At 50.3% G+C, this 24,440-nt stretch overlaps 1 protein-coding gene across 6 annotated transcripts in view; it reads left to right on the top strand.

The window, feature by feature from the left end:
• upf2 (UPF2 regulator of nonsense mediated mRNA decay) overlaps positions 1-22,211 on the top strand; it is a 94,973-nt gene extending 72,762 nt beyond the window's left edge. For 2 of the 6 annotated variants that reach the window (XM_079530662.1, XM_079530660.1), the window contains 7 exons: positions 4,912-5,063; positions 8,430-8,534; positions 9,850-9,948; positions 13,698-13,889; positions 15,903-16,044; positions 19,519-19,639; positions 21,782-22,211. In XM_079530662.1, the coding sequence (XP_079386788.1) occupies positions 4,912-5,063; positions 8,430-8,534; positions 9,850-9,948; positions 13,698-13,889; positions 15,903-16,044; positions 19,519-19,639; positions 21,782-21,791 (821 nt within the window). In that variant the 3' untranslated portion in view covers positions 21,792-22,211. Of the gene's footprint in view, positions 1-4,911; positions 5,064-8,429; positions 8,535-9,849; positions 9,949-13,697; positions 13,890-15,902; positions 16,045-19,518; positions 20,107-21,675; positions 21,706-21,781 lie in introns of those variants that run through there. The other 4 variants (XM_079530663.1, XM_079530661.1, XM_079530664.1 and 1 more) reach the window with 4 other exon arrangements.
• Positions 22,212-24,440: the final 2,229 nt, after the last annotated feature.

A 24,440-nucleotide genomic window follows, 5' to 3' on the forward strand; every position in this document is an offset into this window, starting at 1 on the left:
ACCAGGGTACAGTAGAGGGTACAGTACTGTACCAGGGTACAGTAGAGGGTACAGTAGAGGGTACAGTACTGTACCAGGGTACAGTAGATGGTACAGTACTGTACCAGGGTACAGTAGAGGGTACAGTAGAGGGTACAGTACTGTACCAGGGTACAGTAGAGGGTACAGTACTGTACCAGGGTACAGTAGAGGGTACAGTAGAGGGCACAGTACTGTACCAGGGTACAGTAGAGGGTACAGTAGAGGGTACAGTACTGTACCAGGGTACAGTAGAGGGTACAGTAGAGGGTACAGTACTGTACCAGGGTACAGTAGAGGGTACAGTAGAGGGTACAGTACTGTACCAGGGTACAGTAGAGGGTACAGTACTGTACTAGGGTACAGTAGAGGGTACAGTAGAGGGTACAGTACTGTACCAGGGTACAGTAGAGGGTACAGTACTGTACCAGGGTACAGTAGAGGGTACAGTAGAGGGCACAGTACTGTACCAGGGTACAGTAGAGGGTACAGTAGAGGGTACAGTACTGTACCAGGGTACAGTAGAGGGTACAGTAGAGGGTACAGTACTGTACCAGGGTACAGTAGAGGGTACAGTAGAGGGTACAGTAGAGGGTACAGTACTGTACCAGGGTACAGTAGAGGGTACAGTAGAGGGTACAGTACTGTACCAGGGTACAGTAGAGGGTACAGTACTGTACCAGGGTACAGTAGAGGGTACAGTAGAGGGTACAGTACTGTACCAGGGTACAGTAGAGGGTACAGTAGAGGGTACAGTACTGTACCAGGGTACAGTAGAGGGTACAGTAGAGGGTACAGTACTGTACCAGGGTACAGTAGAGGGTACAGTAGAGGGTACAGTACTGTACCAGGGTACAGTAGAGGGTACAGTAGAGGGTACAGTACTGTACCAGGGTACAGTAGAGGGTACAGTAGAGGGTACAGTACTGTACCAGGGTACAGTAGAGGGTACAGTAGAGGGTACAGTAGAGGGTACAGTACTGTACCAGGGTACAGTAGAGGGTACAGTACTGTACCAGGGTACAGTAGAGGGTACAGTACTGTACCAGGGTACAGTAGAGGGTACAGTAGAGGGTACAGTAGAGGGTACAGTACTGTACCAGGGTACAGTAGAGGGTACAGTAGAGGGTACAGTACTGTACCAGGGTACAGTAGAGGGTACAGTAGAGGGTACAGTACTGTACCAGGGTACAGTAGAGGGAACAGTAGAGGGACCCCCACACCGTAACTCTGTCATTTCTCGGCCGTTTCGGACGCGGGGCGGCTCGCCGGAACCGGGGCCAGCACCCTGGCCGCGTTTCTGTGTGGGTCTGGAAGTTCCGGGGACCCCCACACGGAGTTGCACCACTCACTTCACACGGGTGTGATTTTATTTTTTAATATTATGATTGGTGCAAACCAAAACCAGGCGTGGCTTTGAAACGAGCAGGAAGGAGGAGCTTTCCTTTAGTTTGGAGACCAGAGAGAGAGGCGAGCAGGAAGGAGGAAGCTTTCCTTTAGCAGCATGTCTGAAACTGTAAACAGCTAAATGTAGTTGTTGTTTCACAGGTTCATGTCGTTAACTTCTAGAATATACTGAGAATGCCTTCAATGCAGCTCCACCCGTGTGTGTGTGTGTGTGTGTGTGTGTGTGTGTGTGTGTGTGTGTGTGTGTGTGTGTGTGTGTGTGTGTGTGTGTGTGTGTGTGTGTGTGTGTGTGTGTGTGTGTGTGTGTGTGTGTGTGTGTGTGTGTGTGTGTGTGTGTGTGTGTGTGTGCGCGCGCTCAGAACTGAAAGGCAGAAGGAGAGTGATTTATGAGGGACATGGAGAGAGACCCCTGGGTCCACAGTAGCACCATTACAGACCCCTGGGTCCACAGTAGCACCATTACAGACCCCTGGGTACACAGTAGCACCATTACAGACCCCTGGGTACACAGTAGCACCATTACAGACCCCTGGGTACACAGTAGCACCATTACTACAGACCCCTGGGTACACAGTAGCACCATTACAGACCCCTGGGTACACAGTAGCACCATTACAGACCCCTGGGTACACAGTAGCACCATTACAGACCCCTGGGTCCACAGTAGCACCATTACAGACCCCTGGGTACACAGTAGCACCATTACAGACCCCTGGGTACACAGTAGCACCATTACAGACCCCTGGGTCCACAGTAGCACCATTACAGACCCCTGGGTACACAGTAGCACCATTACAGACCCCTGGGTCCACAGTAGCACCATTACAGACCCCTGGGTCCACAGTAGCACCATTACAGACCCCTGGGTCCACAGTAGCACCATTACAGACCCCTGGGTACACAGTAGCACCATTACAGACCCCTGGGTACACAGTAGCACCATTACAGACCCCTGGGTACACAGTAGCACCATTACAGACCCCTGGGTCCACAGTAGCACCATTACAGACCCCTGGGTACACAGTAGCACCATTACAGACCCCTGGGTCCACAGTAGCACCATTACAGACCCCTGGGTACACAGTAGCACCATTACAGACCCCTGGGTACACAGTAGCACCATTACTACAGACCCCTGGGTCCACAGTAGCACCATTACTACAGACCCCTGGGTACACAGTAGCACCATTACAGACCCCTGGGTCCACAGTAGCACCATTACTACAGACCCCTGGGTCCACAGTAGCACCATTACAGACCCCTGGGTCCACAGTAGCACCATTACAGACCCCTGGGTCCACAGTAGCACCATTACTACAGACCCCTGGGTCCACAGTAGCACCATTACAGACCCCTGGGTCCACAGTAGCACCATTACAGACCCCTGGGTACACAGTAGCACCATTACAGACCCCTGGGTCCACAGTAGCACCATTACAGACCCCTGGGTAGACAGTAGCACCATTACAGACCCCTGGGTCCACAGTAGCACCATTACAGACCCCTGGGTCCACAGTAGCACCATTACTACAGACCCCTGGGTACACAGTAGCACCATTACAGACCCCTGGGTCCACAGTAGCACCATTACTACAGACCCCTGGGTACACAGTAGCACCATTACAGACCCCTGGGTACACAGTAGCACCATTACAGACCCCTGGGTCCACAGTAGCACCATTACAGACCCCTGGGTACACAGTAGCACCATTACAGACCCCTGGGTACACAGTAGCACCATTACTACAGACCCCTGGGTACACAGTAGCACCATTACAGACCCCTGGGTACACAGTAGCACCATTACAGACCCCTGGGTACACAGTAGCACCATTACAGACCCCTGGGTACACAGTAGCACCATTGTTTAAAGCCTTCATCCTTTAACTAGGCTACGGCATTCCATAGTTCCCTGCCTGTCTTCACCTCCCTCTATCATCCTATAGTCTGGAGGTTCTTCACCTCCCTCCATCACCACTCACACATCATCCTATAGTCTGAAGGTCGTTACAGAATCAGAGGCGCACCTGTCCTGTCCGGTAAAACAATGACTTCCTTGCAGCTTCTTGCCTCAGTTGCTTTTGTTGGCGTGAAGCTGCTTGTCTGGTTTGGCCTGCTTGTGTGTGTGTGTGTGTGTGTGTGTGTGTGTGTGTGTGTGTGTGTGTGTGTGTGTGTGTGTGTGTGTGTGTGTGTGTGTGTGTGTGTGTGTGTGTGTGTGTGTGTGTGTGTGTGTGGGTGTGGGGTGTGGGGTGTGTGAGAGGGAGAGATTACTCCTGGTAAGGAAAAGCCTGTTAAGGCCAACATTGTTACTGCTGTAACATGATCTAAGTGGATTCTTTGTGTGTGTGTGTGTGTGTGTGTGTGTGTGTGTGTGTGTGTGTGTGTGTGTGTGTGTGTGTGTGTGTGTGTGTGTGTGTGTGTGTGTGTGTGTGTGTGTGTGTGTGTGTGTGTGTGTGTGTGTGTGTGTGTGTGTGTGTGTGTGTGTGTGTGTGTGTGTGTGTGTACATACATTGCTAGGCACGACAGAAGTGTTGACCTATTAGCTAAGGACATAAGTTCATATGTTTCATCATCTGCCAAAATGTGTAAGCACTCACGTGTTTCACCTGCCATGTTCATGCACAATAATGAAAATGATGCCTTCTCAGATGTCACAGCTAATACACCAGATATTGTTGTTGTTGATGAGGACAGTAGAGAAGTGACCATTTTGGAAGTGGCGTGTATATTTGACCACCGTCTGGAAGAGGCATTCCTTACCAAGGTGCTTACCAAGGTGCTTAAGTACCAGCGTCTTAAGGATGCTATTATACAGCTTGGCTACAAATGTAAACTACTTGTGTTCATATCTGGAAGCCTCTGTAATGTCCATAAATCAGTCGTGAGGGGCCTGCAGATTGCAGGCATGCCCAATAAGCCGAGAGCTGATCAGAGATCGGCAAAATTCTGTTCAGTGTCTGCAATAATTGTCAGTCGATCTGTGTCCTGAAGCACTCGTCGTAGAGTTTTCCAAGTTTGCGCATCCACTATTGTTTGTGTTCAAGAACTTCTTGTAAAATGTGAATGCAAATCGTGTGTGTGTGTGTGTGTGTGTGTGTGTGTGTGTGTGTGTGTGTGTGTGTGTGTGTGTGTGTGTGTGTGTGTGTGTGTGTGTGTGTGTGTGTGTGTGTGTGTGTGTGTGTGTGTGTGTGTGTGTGTGTGTGTGTGTGTGTGTGTGTGTGTGTGTGTGTGTGTGTGTGTGTCCTACAGGCCTGGTCATGGGTTAATGCGTGTGTGTGTGTGCGTCCTACAGGCCTGGTCATGGGTTAATGCGTGTGTGTGCGCGTCCTACAGGCCTGGTCATGGGTTAATGCGTGTGTGTGTGCGCGTCCTACAGGCCTGGTCATGGGTTAATGTGTGTGTGTGTGTGTGCGCGTCCTACAGGCCTGGTCATGGGTTAATGTGTGTGTGTGTGTGTGCGTGTGCGTGTGCGTGCGCGTCCTACAGGCCTGGTCATGGGTAAGGACGGCCGCTGTTCGGGCGCCATGGCGGACGGCGAGGCGATGGACGAGGAAGACGATGATGATGACGAAGAGGGCGGGGCCGAGACGGAGGAGCAGAGCGGGAACGAGAGCGAGATAAACGAGCAGGAAGAGGAGGTGAGGTGCCCCCCCTGTCCCCTCCCCTGCCCCCCCCCCCCCCCCGTTTGAGACATAATGACATCACAGCTGTAAAAATGAGATGAATGAGCAGGAGGAGGAAGTGAATGTCTCAGGAGGACAAATAAAAAAAAAGTAGACTAAAATGTCAGGAAGAGACTAGTGGACAAGAGATCCAGTATAAGTCACTTTACAATTGGCTGCATGCTGACGATAGCAGATGTTAAAACAGTCATTACGACGGCATCAATACATTTTAGTCGACTGTCGATTTTAGTCAGCTGTAGATTTAGTCGACTAAAATGCTATGATATTTAGTCCACTAAAACTAGACTAACACTAAGACATTCCAGCTGACTAAAATGTGACTAAATGAAAACCATGCAAGAAACTATGACTAAAACTAAACTCAACTGCACTGCACTCAGTGACCTCACACAGGGAACCTGAGACATAATGACATCACAGTCCGCCTGGTGTGTTTATTGACACTGTGCTTATAAATAAACTCTGCAATTTACAACGTAGGCATTTATCAGACTCTTAATGCAGAGCGATTTACAGTAAGACTCTCTTAATGCAGAGCGATTTACAGTAAGACTCTCTTAATGCAGAGCGATTTACAGTAAGACTCTTAATGCAGAGCGATTTACAGTAAGACTCTCTTAATGCAGAGCGATTTACAGTAAGACTCTCTTAATGCAGAGCGATTTACAGTAAGACTCTCTTAATGCAGAGCGATTTACAGTAAGACTCTTAATGCAGAGCGATTTACAGTAAGACTCTCTTAATGCAGAGCGATTTACAGTAAGACTCTCTTAATGCAGAGCGATTTACAGTTTTTTCCACAAGAACTCTGCTATTTATGGGTTGAATTGGTGGGATGGGAGTGGCTATCTTTAATTGGTGGGATGGGAGTGGCTATCTTTAATTGGTGGGATGGGAGTGGCTATCTTTAAATTGGTGGGATGGGAGTGGCTATCTTTAATTGGTGGGATGGGAGTGGCTATCTTTAATTGGTGGGATGGGAGTGGCTATCTTTGAATTGGTGGGATGGGAGTGGCTATCTTTGAATTGGTGGGATGGGAGTGGCTATCTTTAATTGGTGGGATGGGAGTGGCTATCTTTAATTGGTGGGATGGGAGTGGCTATCTTTAATTGGTGGGATGGGAGTGGCTATCTTTGAATTGGTGGGATGGGAGTGGCTATCTTTAATTGGTGGGATGGGAGTGGCTATCTTTAATTGGTGGGATGGGAGTGGCTATCTTGAATTGGTGGGATGGGAGTGGCTATCTTTGAATTGGTGGGATGGGAGTGGCTATCTTTAATTGGTGGGATGGGAGTGGCTATCTTGAATTGGTGGGATGGGAGTGGCTATCTTTGAATTGGTGGGATGGGAGTGGCTATCTTTAATTGGTGGGATGGGAGTGGCTATCTTTAATTGGTGGGATGGGAGTGGCTATCTTTAATTGGTGGGATGGGAGTGGCTATCTTTGAATTGGTGGGATGGGAGTGGCTATCTTTAATTGGTGGGATGGGAGTGGCTATTTTTAATTGGTGGGATGGGAGTGGCTATCTTTTAATTGGTGGGATGGGAGTGGCTATCTTTAATTGGTGGGATGGGAGTGGCTATCTTTAATTGGTGGGATGGGAGTGGCTATCTTGAATTGGTGGGATGGGAGTGGCTATCTTTGAATTGGTGGGATGGGAGTGGCTATCTTGAATTGGTGGGATGGGAGTGGCTATTTTAATTGGTGGGATGGGAGTGGCTATTTTTAATTGGTGGGATGGGAGTGGCTATCTTTGAATTGGTGGGATGGGAGTGGCTATCTTTCATTGGTGGGATGGGAGTGGCTATCTTTAATTGGTGGGATGGGAGTGGCTATCTTTGAATTGGTGGGATGGGAGTGGCTATCTTTGAATTGGTGGGATGGGAGTGGCTATCTTTAATTGGTGGGATGGGAGTGGCTATCTTTAATTGGTGGGATGGGAGTGGCTATCTTTGAATTGGTGGGATGGGAGTGGCTATCTTTGAATTGGTGGGATGGGAGTGGCTATCTTTAATTGGTGGGATGGGAGTGGCTATCTTTAATTGGTGGGATGGGAGTGGCTATCTTTGAATTGGTGGGATGGGAGTGGCTATCTTTAATTGGTGGGATGGGAGTGGCTATCTTTAATTGGTGGGATGGGAGTGGCTATCTTTAATTGGTGGGATGGGAGTGGCTATCTTTAATTGGTGGGATGGGAGTGGCTATCTTTAATTGGTGGGATGGGAGTGGCTATCTTTAATTGGTGGGATGGGAGTGGCTATCTTGAATTGGTGGGATGGGAGTGGCTATCTTTGAATTGGTGGGATGGGAGTGGCTATCTTTGAATTGGTGGGATGGGAGTGGCTATCTTTAATTGGTGGGATGGGAGTGGCTATCTTTAATTGGTGGGATGGGAGTGGCTATCTTTGAATTGGTGGGATGGGAGTGGCTATCTTTAATTGGTGGGATGGGAGTGGCCATCTTTAATTGGTGGGATGGGAGTGGCCATCTTTAATTGGTGGGATGGGAGTGGCCATCTTTAATTGGTGGGATGGGAGTGGCCATCTTTAATTGGTGGGATGGGAGTGGCTATCTTTGAATTGGTGGGATGGGAGTGGCTATCTTTGAATTGGTGGGATGGGAGTGGCTATCTTTAATTGGTGGGATGGGAGTGGCTATCTTTAATTGGTGGGATGGGAGTGGCTATCTTTAATTGGTGGGATGGGATTGGCTATCTTTGGGAGAGTGGGAGTGGCTATCTCTGGGAGAGCTTTTGTTTTGTTCTGTTTTGTTTTGTGTGTATATATTTGTGTGTTTGGACGTACTGTTGTATCGTATGTATTGTATGTACTGTTCATTTGTGTTGAGGACCTCCTCGAAAATGAGATGTGACATCTCAAGGGGTTTATCCTTTCAATAAAGGTATATAATAATAAAGAAATAGTCATCATGAATCATACGTAAACTTAACCCATTTTGGCCTGACGTCTTTTTAAAATGCCTTTTTTTCTGAAAAACCTCATGATTCAATATTTCATGTCAAGGACCCCAACAATTATATGAATTATGCCACCAAATGTTTTACTTTGCTGTAAAAGTATCAATTCTGTAATATAGAAATACTCTATATTTACAAGTAAAGGAATTCAAAATGTACTTCAGTGAAAGTACAAAAGTCATCTGTGTGTGTGTGTGTGTGTGTGTGTGTGTGTGTGTGTGTGTGTGTGTGTGTGTGTGTGTGTGTGTGTGTGTGTGTGTGTGTGTGTGTGTGTGTGTGTGTGTGTGTGTGTGTGTGTGTGTGTGTGTGTGTGTGTGTGTGTGTGTCTCTGTGTTCCAGGAGGGTTCAGAGAACGATGAAGAGGAGAGGGAGGAAGAGGAGGAGGAGAACACCGACTACCTGACCGACTCCAACAAGGAGAACGAGACGGACGACGAGAACAACGTGAGACAATTTAGACCTGATTCTACAAATACCTTCTAAATCCTGACAGTTTTCTGAGAAACCCCATGTTTCTGTCTAACCCTAACCCTAACCCCATGTTTCTGTCTAACCCTAACCCTAACCCCCTAACCCTAACCCCATGTTTCTGTCTAACCCTAACCCCATGTTTCTGTCTAACCCTAACCCCATGTTTCTGTCTAACCCTAACCCTAACCCCATGTTTCTGTCTAACCCTAACCCTAACCCCATGTTTCTGTCTAACCCTAACCCCATGTTTCTGTCTAACCCTAACCCCATGTTTCTGTCTAACCCTAACCCTAACCCCATGTTTCTGCCTAACCCTAACCCCATGTTTCTGTCTAACCCTAACCCCATGTTTCTGTCTAACCCTAACCCTAACCCCATGTTTCTGTCTAACCCTAACCCCATGTTTCTGTCTAACCCTAACCTCATGTTTCTGTCTAACCCTAACCCTAACCCCATGTTTCTGTCTAACCCTAACCCTAACCCCATGTTTCTGTCTAACCCTAACCCCATGTTTCTGTCTAACCCTAACCCTAACCCCATGTTTCTGTCTAACCCTAACCCCATGTTTCTGTCTAACCCTAACCCTAACCCCATGTTTCTGTCTAACCCTAACCCCATGTTTCTGTCTAACCCTAACCCCATGTTTCTGTCTAACCCTAACCCCATGTTTCTGTCTAACCCTAACCCTAACCCCATGTTTCTGTCTAACCCTAACCCCATGTTTCTGTCTAACCCTAACCCTAACCCCATGTTTCTGTCTAACCCTAACCCCATGTTTCTGTCTAACCCTAACCCCATGTTTCTGTCTAACCCTAACCCTAACCTCATGTTTCTGTCTAACCCTAACCCCATGTTTCTGTCTAACCCTAACCCCATGTTTCTGTCTAACCCTAACCCTAACCCCATGTTTCTGTCTAACCCTAACCCCATGTTTCTGTCTAACCCTAACCCTAACCCCATGTTTCTGTCTAACCCTAACCCTAACCCCATGTTTCTGTCTAACCCTAACCCTAACCCCATGTTTCTGTCTAACCCTAACCCCATGTTTCTGCCTAACCCTAACCCCATGTTTCTGTCTAACCCTAACCCCATGTTTCTGTCAGTGGTGCTCAATATTTCATGTCAAGAACCCCCAAAAATATATGTAATTGGCCACCAACCCCTATATTCAGGGGGTATAGGGCACAGAGTGCTCGTAGCGCGGCACTCTGTGCCGAGCTACGAGCTTGTAGATCTGCTATTTTTATACTAATAATAATGCTTATGGACTGTGTTTCTCTCCCTCTAGGAGGTGACCCTACGGAGTGGGGGTCTGAAGCACGTGGCCTGTGCCGAGGATGAGGACTTCATCCAGGCTCTGGACAAGATGATGCTGGAGAACCTGCAGGTAATCCTGAACCAGAACCAGAACCACTCAGTGTTGAGTTGGACCAGTTGGTTTAAAGCCCTTTATTCAGCGTCTGAGCCGCGGAACCACCGTTTGGTGACATGTAGGAACCACCGTTTGGTGACATGTAGGAACCACCGTTTGGTGACATGTAGGAACCACCGTTTGGTGACATGTAGGAACCACCGTTTGGTGACATGTAGGAACCACCGTTTGGTGACATGTAGGAACCACCGTTTGGTGACATGTAGGAACCACCGTTTGGTGACATGTAGGAACCACCGTTTGGTGACATGTAGGAACCACCGTTTGGTGACATGTAGGAACCACCGTTTGGTGACATGTAGGAACCACCGTTTGGTGACATGTAGGAACCACCGTTTGGTGACATGTAGGAACCACCGTTTGGTGACATGTAGGAACCACCGTTTGGTGACATGTAGGAACCACCGTTTGGTGACATGTAGGAACCACCGTTTGGTGACATGTAGGAACCACCGTTTGGTGACATGTAGGAACCACCGTTTGGTGACATGTAGGAACCACCGTTTGATGACATGTAGGAACCACCGTTTGGTGACATGTAGGAACCACCGTTTGGTGACATGTAGGAACCACCGTTTGGTGACATGTAGGAACCACCGTTTGGTGACATGTAGGAACCACCGTTTGATGACATGTAGGGCGCTTTCACACCGGGACTGTTTGGTTCATTTAAAACGAACCATGGTCCGCTTACCCCTTCGGTTCGGTTGGTGTGAACGTGCATCCCAACGAACCATGGTCCGCTTACCCCTTCGGTTCGGTTGGTGTGAACGTGCATCCCAACGAACCATGGTCCGCTTACCCCTTCGGTTCGGTTGGTGTGAACGTGCATCCCAACGAACCATGGTCCGCTTACCCCTTCGGTTCGGTTGGTGTGAACGTGCATCCCAACGAACCATGGTCCGCTTACCCCTTCGGTTCGGTTGGTGTGAACGTGCATCCCAACTCTGGTGCGGATCAAAGAAACAAACCATGGTCTGCTAAAAAAGGCCGGACTCTGTTCGCTTCCAAACGAACCACGGTGCGTTTCGTTACTGGCGTGCATTCTGACTTTATAGAGGACCAAATACAGGACGATAGCCAAAATAGCCGTCGGGCGTCGGCAGTTGTGAGGTTGCATTAATAATTAGTTATTAGTATTTTTTACGGGGATCACTATTGATATGACAGCTGTCCGCTGATTATAGTAGTAGACCACTAGCCCCGCATCCTAGGAGGCGCAGCGCAAATGTAACGGCAGCGTACGAGGTTCACATGCGCAAACATAACAGATGTACAAGTTATCGACACGGAATGGTATGTACGGTATGGTACATGATGTAAGCTTGTAGATCTGTTCATTTCAGACATATTTTTGCTTGCTTACCTCGCTATCGTTACGATAAAATCGCTCGATGATCCCTCTCGTTCATATTTTGAAAGAGAGGCAGGTGAGAAGTCAGAAATGAAGAGCTTAGTATTATATATCCATCAGATCAAAACCACGGAGAGCTCCTTAGATTAGGAGAGACGAGGCATCCTTTCTGCAGCGGTAAACAGGGAAGTGACCGGGACCGCGGGCGAACGAAGAGCGAAGCCTTAGAGTCCAACTAAAACATTTTAAAAAGAAAGAAATTGAATATCATTGAAGATGCACTTAGCACCCCGCCGGTTAGCACCCCGCCGGTTAGCACCCCGCCGGTTAGCACCCCGCCGGTTAGCACCCCGCCGGTTAGCACCCCGCCGGTTAGCACCCCGCCACTTAGCACCCCGCCGGTTAGCACCCCGCCGGTTAGCACCCCGCCGGTTAGCACCCCGCCGGTTAGCACCCCGCCGGTTAGCACCCCGCCACTTAGCACCCCGCCGGTTAGCACCCCGCCGGTTAGCACCCCGCCGGTTAGCACCCCGCCGGTTAGCACCCCACCGGTTAGCACCCCACCGGTTAGCACCCCACCGGTTAGCACCCCACCGGTTAGCACCCCACCGGTTAGCACCCCACCGGTTAGCACCCCGCCGGTTAGCACCCCACCGGTTAGCACCCCACCGGTTAGCACCCCACCGGTTAGCACCCCACCGGTTAGCACCCCACCGGTTAGCACCCCGCCGGTTAGCACCCCGCCACTTAGCACCCCGCCGGTTAGCACCCCGCCGGTTAGCACCCCACCGGTTAGCACCCCGCCGGTTAGCACCCCACCGGTTAGCACCCCGCCGGTTAGCACCCCGCCGGTTAGCACCCTGCCGGTTAGCACCCCGCCGGTTAGCACCCTGCCGGTTAGCACCCCGCCGGTTAGCACCCTGCCGGTTAGCACCCCGCCGGTTAGCACCCCGCCGGTTAGCACCCCGCCGGTTAGCACCCCGCCGGTTAGCACCCCGCCGGTTAGCACCCCGCCACTTAGCACCCCGCCGGTTAGCACCCCGCCGCTTAGCACCCCGCCGGTTAGCACCCTGCCGGTTAGCACCCCGCCGGTTAGCACCCCGCCGGTTAGCACCCCGCCGGTTAGCACCCCGCCACTTAGCACCCCGCCACTTAGCACCCTGCCGGTTAGCACCCCGCCACTTAGCACCCCGCCACTTAGCACCCTGCCGGTTAGCACCCCGCCACTTAGCACCCCGCCACTTAGCACCCCGCCACTTAGCACCCTGCCGGTTAGCACCCCGCCACTTAGCACCCCGCCGGTTAGCACCCTGCCGGTTAGCACCCTGCCGGTTAGCACCCCGCCACTTAGCACCCCGCCGGTTAGCACCCCGCCGGTTAGCACCCCGCCGGTTAGCACCCCGCCGGTTAGCACCCCGCCGGTTTGCACCCCGCCGGTTTGCACCCCGCCGGTTAGCACCCCGCCGGTTAGCACCCCGCCGGTTAGCACCCCGCCGGTTAGCACCCCGCCGGTTAGCACCCCGCCGGTTAGCACCCCGCCGGTTAGCACCCCGCCACTTAGCACCCCGCCGGTTAGCACCCCGCCGGTTTGCACCCCGCCGGTTAGCACCCCGCCGGTTAGCACCCTGCCGGTTAGCACCCCGCCACTTAGCACCCCGCCGGTTAGCACCCCGCCGGTTAGCACCCCGCCACTTAGCACCCCGCCGGTTAGCACCCCGCCGGTTAGCACCCCGCCGGTTAGCACCCCGCCGGTTAGCACCCCGCCGGTTAGCACCCCGCCGGTTAGCACCCCGCCGGTTAGCACCCCGCCGGTTAGCACCCCGCCGGTTTGCACCCCGCCGGTTTGCACCCCGCCGGTTAGCACCCCGCCGGTTAGCACCCCGCCGGTTTGCACCCCGCCGGTTAGCACCCCGCCGGTTAGCACCCCGCCGGTTAGCACCCCGCCGGTTAGCACCCCGCCGGTTAGCACCCCGCCGGTTATCACCCTGCCGGTTAGGTTAGTTATGCCGTTCCCACACGTCGTACGGTCTGACGTCGAAATAAAAAATGAAAGTCTTCTGAAAGAATATATATTCAAAGATTTGTGCCGCATTTTCACGATTCTTTTAAAAAATAGCAGATCTACAAGCTCATAGCGCAGATCTACAAGCTCGTAGCGCACCACCGAGTGGCGCGCTACGAGCTTGTAGATCTGCTATTTTTCAATAGCTAAAGTACAACACAATGCTTAGTTAAAACACCAAAAGGGGTTCCCGCCCAGAATGTGTTCAGGACAAGCCATAGAGGGTTTGGAATGACCTTGATGCCTCACTAGGGCGGGTTTGACTTGTGGTGCGTTTGTTTGGTGTAGCAGCGCAGCGGCGAGGCGGTCAAGGTGCACCAGCTGGACGTGGCCATTCCACTGCAGCTGAAGAGCCAGCTGAAGAAAGGAGGGGGGGTCCCGGGGGTCCCGGGGGGGGTCCCCTGCACCGCGGAGCCCCACCAGGACATCTCTGACACCATGCAGTTTGTCATGCTCACACGCAAAGGCAACAAGCAGCAGGTAGCACGCACACACACACACACACACACACACACACACATGTCTCACACACACACACGCACACACACACACACACACACACATGTCTCACACACACACACACACACGTCTCACACACACACACGTGTCTCACACACACACACACACACACACACACACACACACACACACACACACACACACACGTGTCACACACACACACACACACACACACACACACATGTGTCTCACACACACACACGTGTCTCACACACACACACACACACACACAGTGGCAGCGGTGGCCGAACGGTTTGCGGAGCGGTCTTGATACCGGAAGGTCGCCAGTTCGTATCCCCGGACCGGCGCGTTAAAATTACCACCGCTGAAGTGCCCTTGAGCAAGGCATTGAACCACTACCATGAAATGTTCTATGAGCAGGGCCTGGCTGTAAACAAGTATCTGATGCTTAGTCCAGTTACCCTGGGTAAATATAGTAACTTTGCTTTGCTTTGCTTACACGTGTCTCACACACACACACACGCGTGCACACACACACCTTTGTCTGTATGTCTGTCTGTCTGTCTCTCTCACTCTCTCTGACTCTCTCTCTCTCTCTCTCTCTCTCACACACACACACACGCGTGCACACACACACCTTTGTCTGTATGTCTGTCTGTCTGTCTCTCTCACTCTCTCTGACTCTCTCTCTCTCTCTCACACACACACACACTCTCACTCTTACTTTCAGGCCTTGGTTCCTTTTGATTGAGCGTCTCTTACAGTCTCAGCTCTGTCCCGACTGAGCCCAGGGATAATATTGACTCTCTGAGTTGCAGTCTTGTGTGTATTTAGGCAGAACTGGGCTGGTGGAATGTGTGGTTTGGGGGCAGAGCCTTTAGGGTGTGGCCTTTTCTCAAGGCCAGCGAGGGAGCCTTAGTGGAACTCAAGGCCAGCGAGGGTAGTAGGGTGTAGACCTACAAGCTCATAGCGCGTGGCGCGCTACGAGCTTGTAGATCTGCTATTTTTCAATAGCTAAAGTATTACATAATGCTTAGTTAAAACACCAAAAGGGGTTCCCGCCCAAAATGGGTTAACCCATTTATAGGAAATGGCTTCTAAAACCTGACAGTTTTCTGAAAAACCTCATGTTTCTATGTCAGTGGTGCTCAACCTTTTTCATGTCAAGGACCCCCATCTGAAAATATGTAGTTCCAGGGACCCCCCAGAAGCAAATATATGAGTTAAAAACATTCACTCTGAAAGAATTTATATTCAAAGATTTGCGTCACATTTTCACGTTTTTTCAAAAAATAGCAGACCTACAAGCTCGTAGCGCGCCACTCGGTGCCGCGCTACGAGCTTGTAGATCTGCTTTTTTTCAACAGCTAAAGTACAACACAATGCTTAAAACACCAAAAGGTGAATGGGTTAAGTAAAGCCTTGAGTTCTGCGTATTTGCGTGCGTACGGGCGTCTCACGCACGGAACTAGCCAATCACAAGCTGTACGGGCGTCTCACGCACGGAACTAGCCAATCACAAGCTGTACGGGCGTCTCACGCACGGAACTAGCCCATCACAAGCTGTACGGGCGTCTCACGGAACTAGCCAATCACAAGCTCACAACTTGTAATAGACGTGTTATTTGTGGTCCGTGGCACCATTTAAGTTTAATAAATCAGGCGTAGCCGCTGTTTCAGTCGAAGGTAGGTGTGTGTGTGTGTGTGTGTGTGTGTGTGTGTGTGTGTGTGTGTGTGTGTGTGTGTGTGTGTGTGTGTGTGTGTGTGTGTGTGTGTGTGTGTGTGTGTGTGTGTGTGTGTGTGTGTGTGTGTGTGTGTGTGTGTGTGTGTGTGTGTGTGTGTGTGTGTGTGTGTGTGTGTGTGTGTGTGAGAGATCTGTATCCTAAAGCACTTGTAGAGTTTCCACTATTGTTTGTGTTCAAGGTTTTCTTGTTAAATGTGAATGCAAATAAAGATGTTAAGTGTGTACTGTGTGTGTGTGTGTGTGTGTGTGTGTGTGCGTGCGCTCCCCAGTATAAGATCCTCAACGTGCCCCTCTCCTCCCACCTCGCCGCCAACCATTTCAACCAACAACAGGCTGAGCAGGAGGAACGCATGAAGATGAAGAAACTCACCCTGGATATCAACGAGAGGCAGGAGCAGGAGGACTACCAGGGTACGCACTGTTCAATTCATCACTTTAATACAGGACTACCAGGGTACGCACTGTTCAATTCATCACTTTAATACAGGACTACCAGGGTACGCACTGTTCAATTCATCACTTTATACAGGACTACCAGGGTACGCACTGTTCAATTCATCACTTTAATACAGGACTACCAGGGTACGCACTGTTCAATTCATCACCTTAATACAGGACTACCAGGGTACGCACTGTTCAATTCATCACCTTAATACAGGACTACCAGGGTACGCACTGTTCAATTCATCACTTTAATACAGGACTACCAGGGTACGCACTGTTCAATTCATCACCTTAATACAGGACTACCAGGGTACGCACTGTTCAATTCATCACTTTATACAGGACTACCAGGGTACGCACTGTTCAATTCATCACTTTAATACAGGACTACCAGGGTACGCACTGTTCAATTCATCACTTTAAAACAGGACTACCAGGGTACGCACTGTTCAATTCATCACTTTAATACAGGACTACCAGGGTACGCACTGTTCAATTCATCACCTTAATACAGGACTACCAGGGTACGCACTGTTCAATTCATCACTTTAATACAGGACTACCAGGGTACGCACTGTTCAATTCATCACCTTAATACAGGACTACCAGGGTACGCACTGTTCAATTCATCACTTTAATACAGGACTACCAGGGTACGCACTGTTCAATTCATCACTTTAATACAGGACTACCAGGGTACGCACTGTTCAATTCATCACTTTAATACAGGACTACCAGGGTACGCACTGTTCAATTCATTACCTTAATACAGGACTACCAGGGTACGCACTGTTCAATTCATCACCTTAATACAGGACTACCAGGGTACGCACTGTTCAATTCATCACTTTAATACAGGACTACCAGGGTACGCACTGTTCAATTCATTACTTTAATACAGGACTACCAGGGTACGCACTGTTCAATTCATCACTTTAATACAGGACTACCAGGGTACGCACTGTTCAATTCATCACTTTAATACAGGACTACCAGGGTACGCACTGTTCAATTCATCACTTTAATACAGGACTACCAGGGTACGCACTGTTCAATTCATTACTTTAATACAGGACTACCAGGGTACGCACTGTTCAATTCATCACTTTAATACAGGACTACCAGGGTACGCACTGTTCAATTCATCACTTTAATACAGGACTACCAGGGTACGCACTGTTCAATTCATCACTTTAATACAGGACTACCAGGGTACGCACTGTTCAATTCATTACTTTAATACAGGACTACCAGGGTACGCACTGTTCAATTCATCACCTTAATACAGGACTACCAGGGTACGCACTGTTCAATTCATCACTTTAATACAGGACTACCAGGGTACGCACTGTTCAATTCATCACTTTAATACAGGACTACCAGGGTACGCACTGTTCAATTCATCACTTTAATACAGGACTACCAGGGTACGCACTGTTCAATTCATCACTTTAATACAGGACTACCAGGGTACGCACTGTTCAATTCATCACTTTAATACAGGACTACCAGGGTACGCACTGTTCAATTCATCACTTTAATACAGGACTACCAGGGTACGCACTGTTCAATTCATCACTTTAATACAGGACTACCAGGGTACGCACTGTTCAATTCATCACCTTAATACAGGACTACCAGGGTACGCACTGTTCAATTCATCACTTTAATACAGGACTACCAGGGTACGCACTGTTCAATTCATTACTTTAATACAGGAGGACTACCAGGGTACGCACTGTTCAATTCATCACTTTAATACAGGACTACCAGGGTACGCACTGTTCAATTCATCACTTTAATACAGGAGGACTACCAGGGTACGCACTGTTCAATTCATCACTTTAATACAGGACTACCAGGGTACGCACTGTTCAATTCATCACTTTAATACAGGACTACCAGGGTACGCACTGTTCAATTCATCACTTTAATACAGGACTACCAGGGTACGCACTGTTCAATTCATTACCTTAATACAGGACTACCAGGGTACGCACTGTTCAATTCATCACTTTAATACAGGACTACCAGGGTACGCACTGTTCAATTCATTACTTTAATACAGGACTACCAGGGTACGCACTGTTCAATTCATCACCTTAATACAGGACTACCAGGGTACGCACTGTTCAATTCATTACTTTAATACAGGACTACCAGGGTACGCACTGTTCAATTCATCACTTTAATACAGGACTACCAGGGTACGCACTGTTCAATTCATCACTTTAATACAGGACTACCAGGGTACGCACTGTTCAATTCATCACTTTAATACAGGACTACCAGGGTACGCACTGTTCAATTCATCACTTTAATACAGGACTACCAGGGTACGCACTGTTCAATTCATCACCTTAATACAGGACTACCAGGGTACGCACTGTTCAATTCATCACTTTAATACAGGACTACCAGGGTACGCACTGTTCAATTCATCACTTTATACAGGACTACCAGGGTACGCACTGTTCAATTCATTACTTTAATACAGGAGGACTACCAGGGTACGCACTGTTCAATTCATCACTTTAATACAGGACTACCAGGGTACGCACTGTTCAATTCATTACTTTAATACAGGAGGACTACCAGGGTACGCACTGTTCAATTCATCACTTTAATACAGGACTACCAGGGTACGCACTGTTCAATTCATTACTTTAATACAGGAGGACTACCAGGGTACGCACTGTTCAATTCATCACTTTATACAGGACTACCAGGGTACGCACTGTTCAATTCATTACTTTAATACAGGACTACCAGGGTACGCACTGTTCAATTCATTACTTTAATACAGGACTACCAGGGTACGCACTGTTCAATTCATCACCTTAATACAGGACTACCAGGGTACGCACTGTTCAATTCATTACTTTAATACAGGACTACCAGGGTACGCACTGTTCAATTCATTACTTTATACAGGACTACCAGGGTACGCACTGTTCAATTCATCACTTTATACAGGACTACCAGGGTACGCACTGTTCAATTCATTACTTTATACAGGACTACCAGGGTACGCACTGTTCAATTCATCACTTTATACAGGACTACCAGGGTACGCACTGTTCAATTCATTACTTTAATACAGGACTACCAGGGTACGCACTGTTCAATTCATTACTTTAATACAGGACTACCAGGGTACGCACTGTTCAATTCATTACTTTAATACAGGACTACCAGGGAGTATTGTCGAGGAGAAGTTCAGAAGAAATGGGATGAAAATGTGGTTTTCTAATTCGTTGTGTTTTTGTGTTCCAGAGATGCTGCAGTCTCTGTGTTCCTCTGTGTTCATCCTCTGTGTTCCTCTGTGTTCATCTCTGTGTTCCAGAGATGCTGCAGTCTCTGTGTTCCTCTGTGTTCATCCTCTGTGTTCATCTCTGTGTTCCTCTGTGTTCATCCTCTGTGTTCATCTCTGTGTTCCAGAGATGCTGCAGTCTCTGGCCCAGCGTCCAGCGCAGGCCAACACCAACCGGGAGCGCAGACCTCGCTACCAGCACCCGAAGGGTGCGCCCAACGCTGACCTCATCTTCAAGACGGGAGGAAGGTGAGCCTCTCCCTCACACCGATGGCCGCCACACGGCAACACACGTGCACAACACAACATGAGTTAATGACTCCAAGGCACCTATTGGTGTCTCTGAAGAGAATACTTTTGAAAAGCAGGAAAGAAGTGAAAGACATTAAGAAGCAAAGACAGACGAGAGAGACGCGAATGTTGCAAAGAGCAGCAGGTTAGGGTCATGAAACTAAGGACAACCTGTGTGTGTGTGTGTGTGTGTGCGTGCGTGCGTGCGTGTGTGCGTGCGCGTGCGTGTGCGCGCGCTCAAAGCCAATCAATCAAAGGATTGGAATGACACCCACTTCATTTATTGTTTGTGTGCAAATATGTTTTACCTAAATGTATTTTCTGCTTTGCAGGTAAGGATTCATAACGACATGATTGTTTTTTTTTCTTGTCAAACTGGGGGAAATATATTTATGTAATAATAATAATAAAGTTTGAATTTTCTATTTTCTTTATTAAAACCAGCTTGTCTTTCTTGTTTCTTTAACCCTGTAAAACCCGGATTCATTTCTACTTGCAAAAAACAGATTTCAACCTCACTACGTTTTACTACTTGGACTTATCAGAGGAAATTATGTCAAAAAAATATTATTTTCTTTGTGTGCAAATTTTATCCACATTTATTATAATAATAAATGAATAATCAGAATCAGAATCAGAATCATAATAATAGATAACATAATAATTTACATTTGGGGGATATCTTTCACAATAATGAATAAAACGTGTTCTAGACATTCTAATGATCACAATAAATATATATTAGTTATTTTACTTACTTTTATCAGGGTTAAATTGCACAGTCCAGAGATTTTTAATTTGTATGAATTTCAGCCTCTGTGGGGGGTATTTATATGCAAATATCATGACCAATGGCATTGCAATGAACATCAATGATGACGTATTGGTGAAAAAGAACAAAAAAATAAGAATTAATTAATTCAAATATGTATTGTATTGTATGTAGTATTGCAACGCTGGGTGTTACAGGGATATGGAAGAATCCATACATTACAGATGTTTCATATGGAAGAATCCATACATTACAGATGTTTCATATGGAAGAATCCATACATTACAGATGTTTCATATGGAAGAATCCATACATTACAGATGTTTCATATGGAAGAATCCATACATTACAGATGTTTCCAAAATGTGATGAGAGTGAATGAAATGTGATGAGAGTGAATGGCTGGGAGCACCGCTCCACAGGCTGGGAGCGCCGCTCCACAGGCTGGAAGCATCGCTCCACAGGCTGGGAGCGTCGCTCCACAGGCTGGGAGCGGCGCTCCACAGGCTGGGAGCGTCGCTCCACAGGCTGGGAGCGGCGCTCCCAGCCTGTGGAGCGCCGCTCCACAGGCTGGGAGCGTCGCTCCACAGGCTGGGAGCGTCGCTCCACAGGCTGGGAGCGTCGCTCCACAGGCTGGGAGCGTCGCTCCACAGGCTGTGGAGCGCCGCTCCACAGGCTGGGAGCGCATCGCTCCACAGGCTGGGAGCGTCGCTCCACAGGCTGTGGAGCGCCGCTCCACAGGCTGGGAGCGCCGCTCCACAGGCTGGGAGCGTCGCTCCACAGGCTGGGAGCGTCGCTCTACAGGCTGGGAGCGCCGCTCCACAGGCTGTGGAGCGCCGCTCCACAGGCTGGGAGCGTCGCTCCACAGGCTGGGAGCGTCGCTCCACAGGCTGGGAGCGCCGCTCCACAGGCTGGGAGCGTTAACCCATGCAGTGCATAAGAGTAGGGCTTACAGTACGTTCTAACAGCGGGCGGCCAGACGATTTTTCCGGAAGTGCATCGTTGGTCTACGGGACCCTACTGGTCTACGGGACCCTACTGGTCTACGGGACCCTACTGGCGACTACCGCAGATAGCAGGCGAACGGCCGATAGTCAAAGTGGTGGCGGAGGAACGTTCATCTTCTCGGGGCCGATACCGGGCGTTTAGGCGATGTGTCGGCCCGATGCTCGCCCGCTGTTAGAACGCAGTCTCTACAGTAACACCCTGCTCTGTCCTTCAGGAGACGCTGACCGGAGTCTGGCCCAGGGCGTGGCCCAGGGCGTGGCCCAGGGCGTGGCCGCTGTTAGAACGCAGTCTCTACAGTAACACCCTGCTCTGTCCTTCAGGAGACGCTGACCGGAGTCTGGCCCAGGGCGTGCGTGAGAAAGAGCGAAAGAGAGAGAGAGAGAGAGAGAGAGAACGCAAGAGGAAAGAGTGGAGGGGGTCCGGGTCTCATCTGGACCAGACGCCCACACCGAGGGTCCGGGTCTCATCTGGACCAGACGCCCACACCGAGGGTCCGGGTCTCATCTGGACCAGACGCCCACACCGAGGGTCCGGGTCTCATCTGGACCAGACGCCACGCGATTGGGTCCGGGTCTCATCTGGACCAGACGCCACACCGAGGGTCCGGGTCTCATCTGAACCAGACGCCACACCGAGGGTCCGGGTCTCATCTGAACCAGACGTCCACACCGAGGGTCCGGGTCTCATCTGAACCAGACGCCCACACCGAGGGTCCGGGTCTCATCTGAACCAGACGCCCACACCGATGGGTCCGGGTCTCATCTGAACCAGACGCCACACCGAGGGTCCGGGTCTCATCTGAACCAGACGCCACACCAAGGGTCCGGGTCTCATCTGAACCAGACGCCACACCGAGGGTCCGGGTCTCATCTGAACCAGACGCCACACCGAGGGTCCGGGTCTCATCTGAACCAGACGCCACACCGAGGGTCCGGGTCTCATCTGAACCAGACGCCACACCGAGGGTCCGGGTCTCATCTGAACCAGACGCCACACCGATGCCAGTGCAGTCCCTCGCACCGTTCCCCCTCCCGTGGCAGGAGAGAGAGAGAGAGGAGGAGGAGAAGGGAGCGAGGGCGTCCCCTCACCCACAGCGAAGAGGCACAGACAGACAGACCCTTTTCTTTTGTCTGTTGCCTGAGATGATTTCAACCAGCAGAACCAGCAGAACAAGCAGAACAAGCAGAACACGTGGCCTGTCGGACTGCAGAACCAACTATAAACATCAATTAACAGTTGCTCGGCTAACTGACGGATAGACGGGCAGACAGACAGGCAGGCAGACAGACGGGCAGGCAGGCAGGCAGGCAGGCAGGCAGGGAGGGAGGGAGGGAGGGAGAGAGAGAGGCAGGCAGGCAGGCAGGCAGGGAGGGAGAGAGGCATCGGGATTTACCGTCACCAGTCCTCAAGCGTGCAGCATGAGGATATGGAAAGGTTTCTCATGTTAGATCACAGTTTAAGGTGTGTGTGTGTGTGTGTGTGTGTGTGTGTGTGTGTGTGTGTGTGTGTGTGTGTGTGTGTGTGTGTGTGTGTGTGTGTGTGTGTGTGTGTGTGTGTGTGTGTGTGTGTGTGTGTGTGTGTGTGTGTGTGTGTGGTGTGCAGGCGACTCATCTGTTGTTTCCGACTTTGTCTATCTAGTTAAATCACACAACGAGGCGTCGTTTATACTTTGTCTGATGATCGTTGCTGAAAATATTCATAACATTTTAAGGTGAACATGTACATTTTCAATGAGCGACGTGGCCGAGTGTCGAGTGTAACGTCAGCCATAACGAGGATGAGGTTCAGATACAGTAGAGTCATCCACTGGAAGCTATGGAGGGATGGATTAGCACGTAGCGCGTTCCTCCTTCCTGTCCCACGTAGCGCGTTCCTCCTTCCTGTCCCACGTAGCGCGTTCCTCCTTCCTGTCCCACGTAGCGCGTTCCTCCTTCCTGTCCCACGTAGCGCGTTCCTCCTTCCTGTCCCACGTAGCGCGTTCCTCCTTCCTGTCCCACGTAGCGCGTTCCTCCTTCCTGTCCCACGTAGAGTGTTCCTCCTTCCTGTCCCACGTAGCGCGTTCCTCCTTCCTGTCCCACGTAGCGCGTTCCTCCTTCCTGTCCCACGTAGCGCGTTCCTCCTTCCTGTCCCACGTAGCGTGTTCCTCCTTCCTGTCCCACGTAGCGCGTTCCTCCTTCCTGTCCCACGTAGCGCGTTCCTCCTTCCTGTCCCACGTAGCGCGTTCCTCCTCCCTGTCCCACGTAGCGCGTTCCTCCTTCCTGTCCCACGTAGCGCGTTCCTCCTTCCTGTCCCACGTAGCTCGTTCCTCCTTCCTGTCCCACGTAGCGCGTTCCTCCTTCCTGTCCCACGTAGCGCGTTCCTCCTTCCTGTCCCACGTAGCGTGTTCCTCCTTCCTGTCCCACGTAGCGTGTTCCTCCTTCCTGTCCCACGTAGCGCGTTCCTCCTTCCTGTCCCACGTAGCGCGTTCCTCCTTCCTGTCCCACGTAGCGTGTTCCTCCTTCCTGTCCCACGTAGCGTGTTCCTCCTTCCTGTCCCACGTAGCGTGTTCCTCCTTCCTGTCCCACGTAGCGCGTTCCTCCTTCCTGTCCCACGTAGCGCGTTCCTCCTTCCTGTCCCACGTAGCGCGTTCCTCCTTCCTGTCCCACGTAGCGTGTTCCTCCTTCCTGTCCCACGTAGCGCGTTCCTCCTTCCTGTCCCACGTAGCGCGTTCCTCCTTCCTGTCCCACGTAGCGCGTTCCTCCTTCCTGTCCCACGTAGCGCGTTCCTCCTTCCTGTCCCACGTAGCGCGTTCCTCCTTCCTGTCCCACGTAGCGCGTTCCTCCTTCCTGTCCCACGTAGCGCGTTCCTCCTTCCTGTCCCACGTAGCGCGTTCCTCCTTCCTGTCCCACGTAGCGTGTTCCTCCTTCCTGTCCCACGTAGCTCGTTCCTCCTTCCTGTCCCACGTAGCGCGTTCCTCCTTCCTGTCCCACATAGCACGTT

The sequence above is a fragment of the Electrona antarctica genome (assembly GCF_951216825.1).
Source record: "Electrona antarctica genome assembly, contig: scaffold_47, whole genome shotgun sequence".
Lineage (NCBI taxonomy): Eukaryota > Metazoa > Chordata > Actinopteri > Myctophiformes > Myctophidae > Electrona > Electrona antarctica.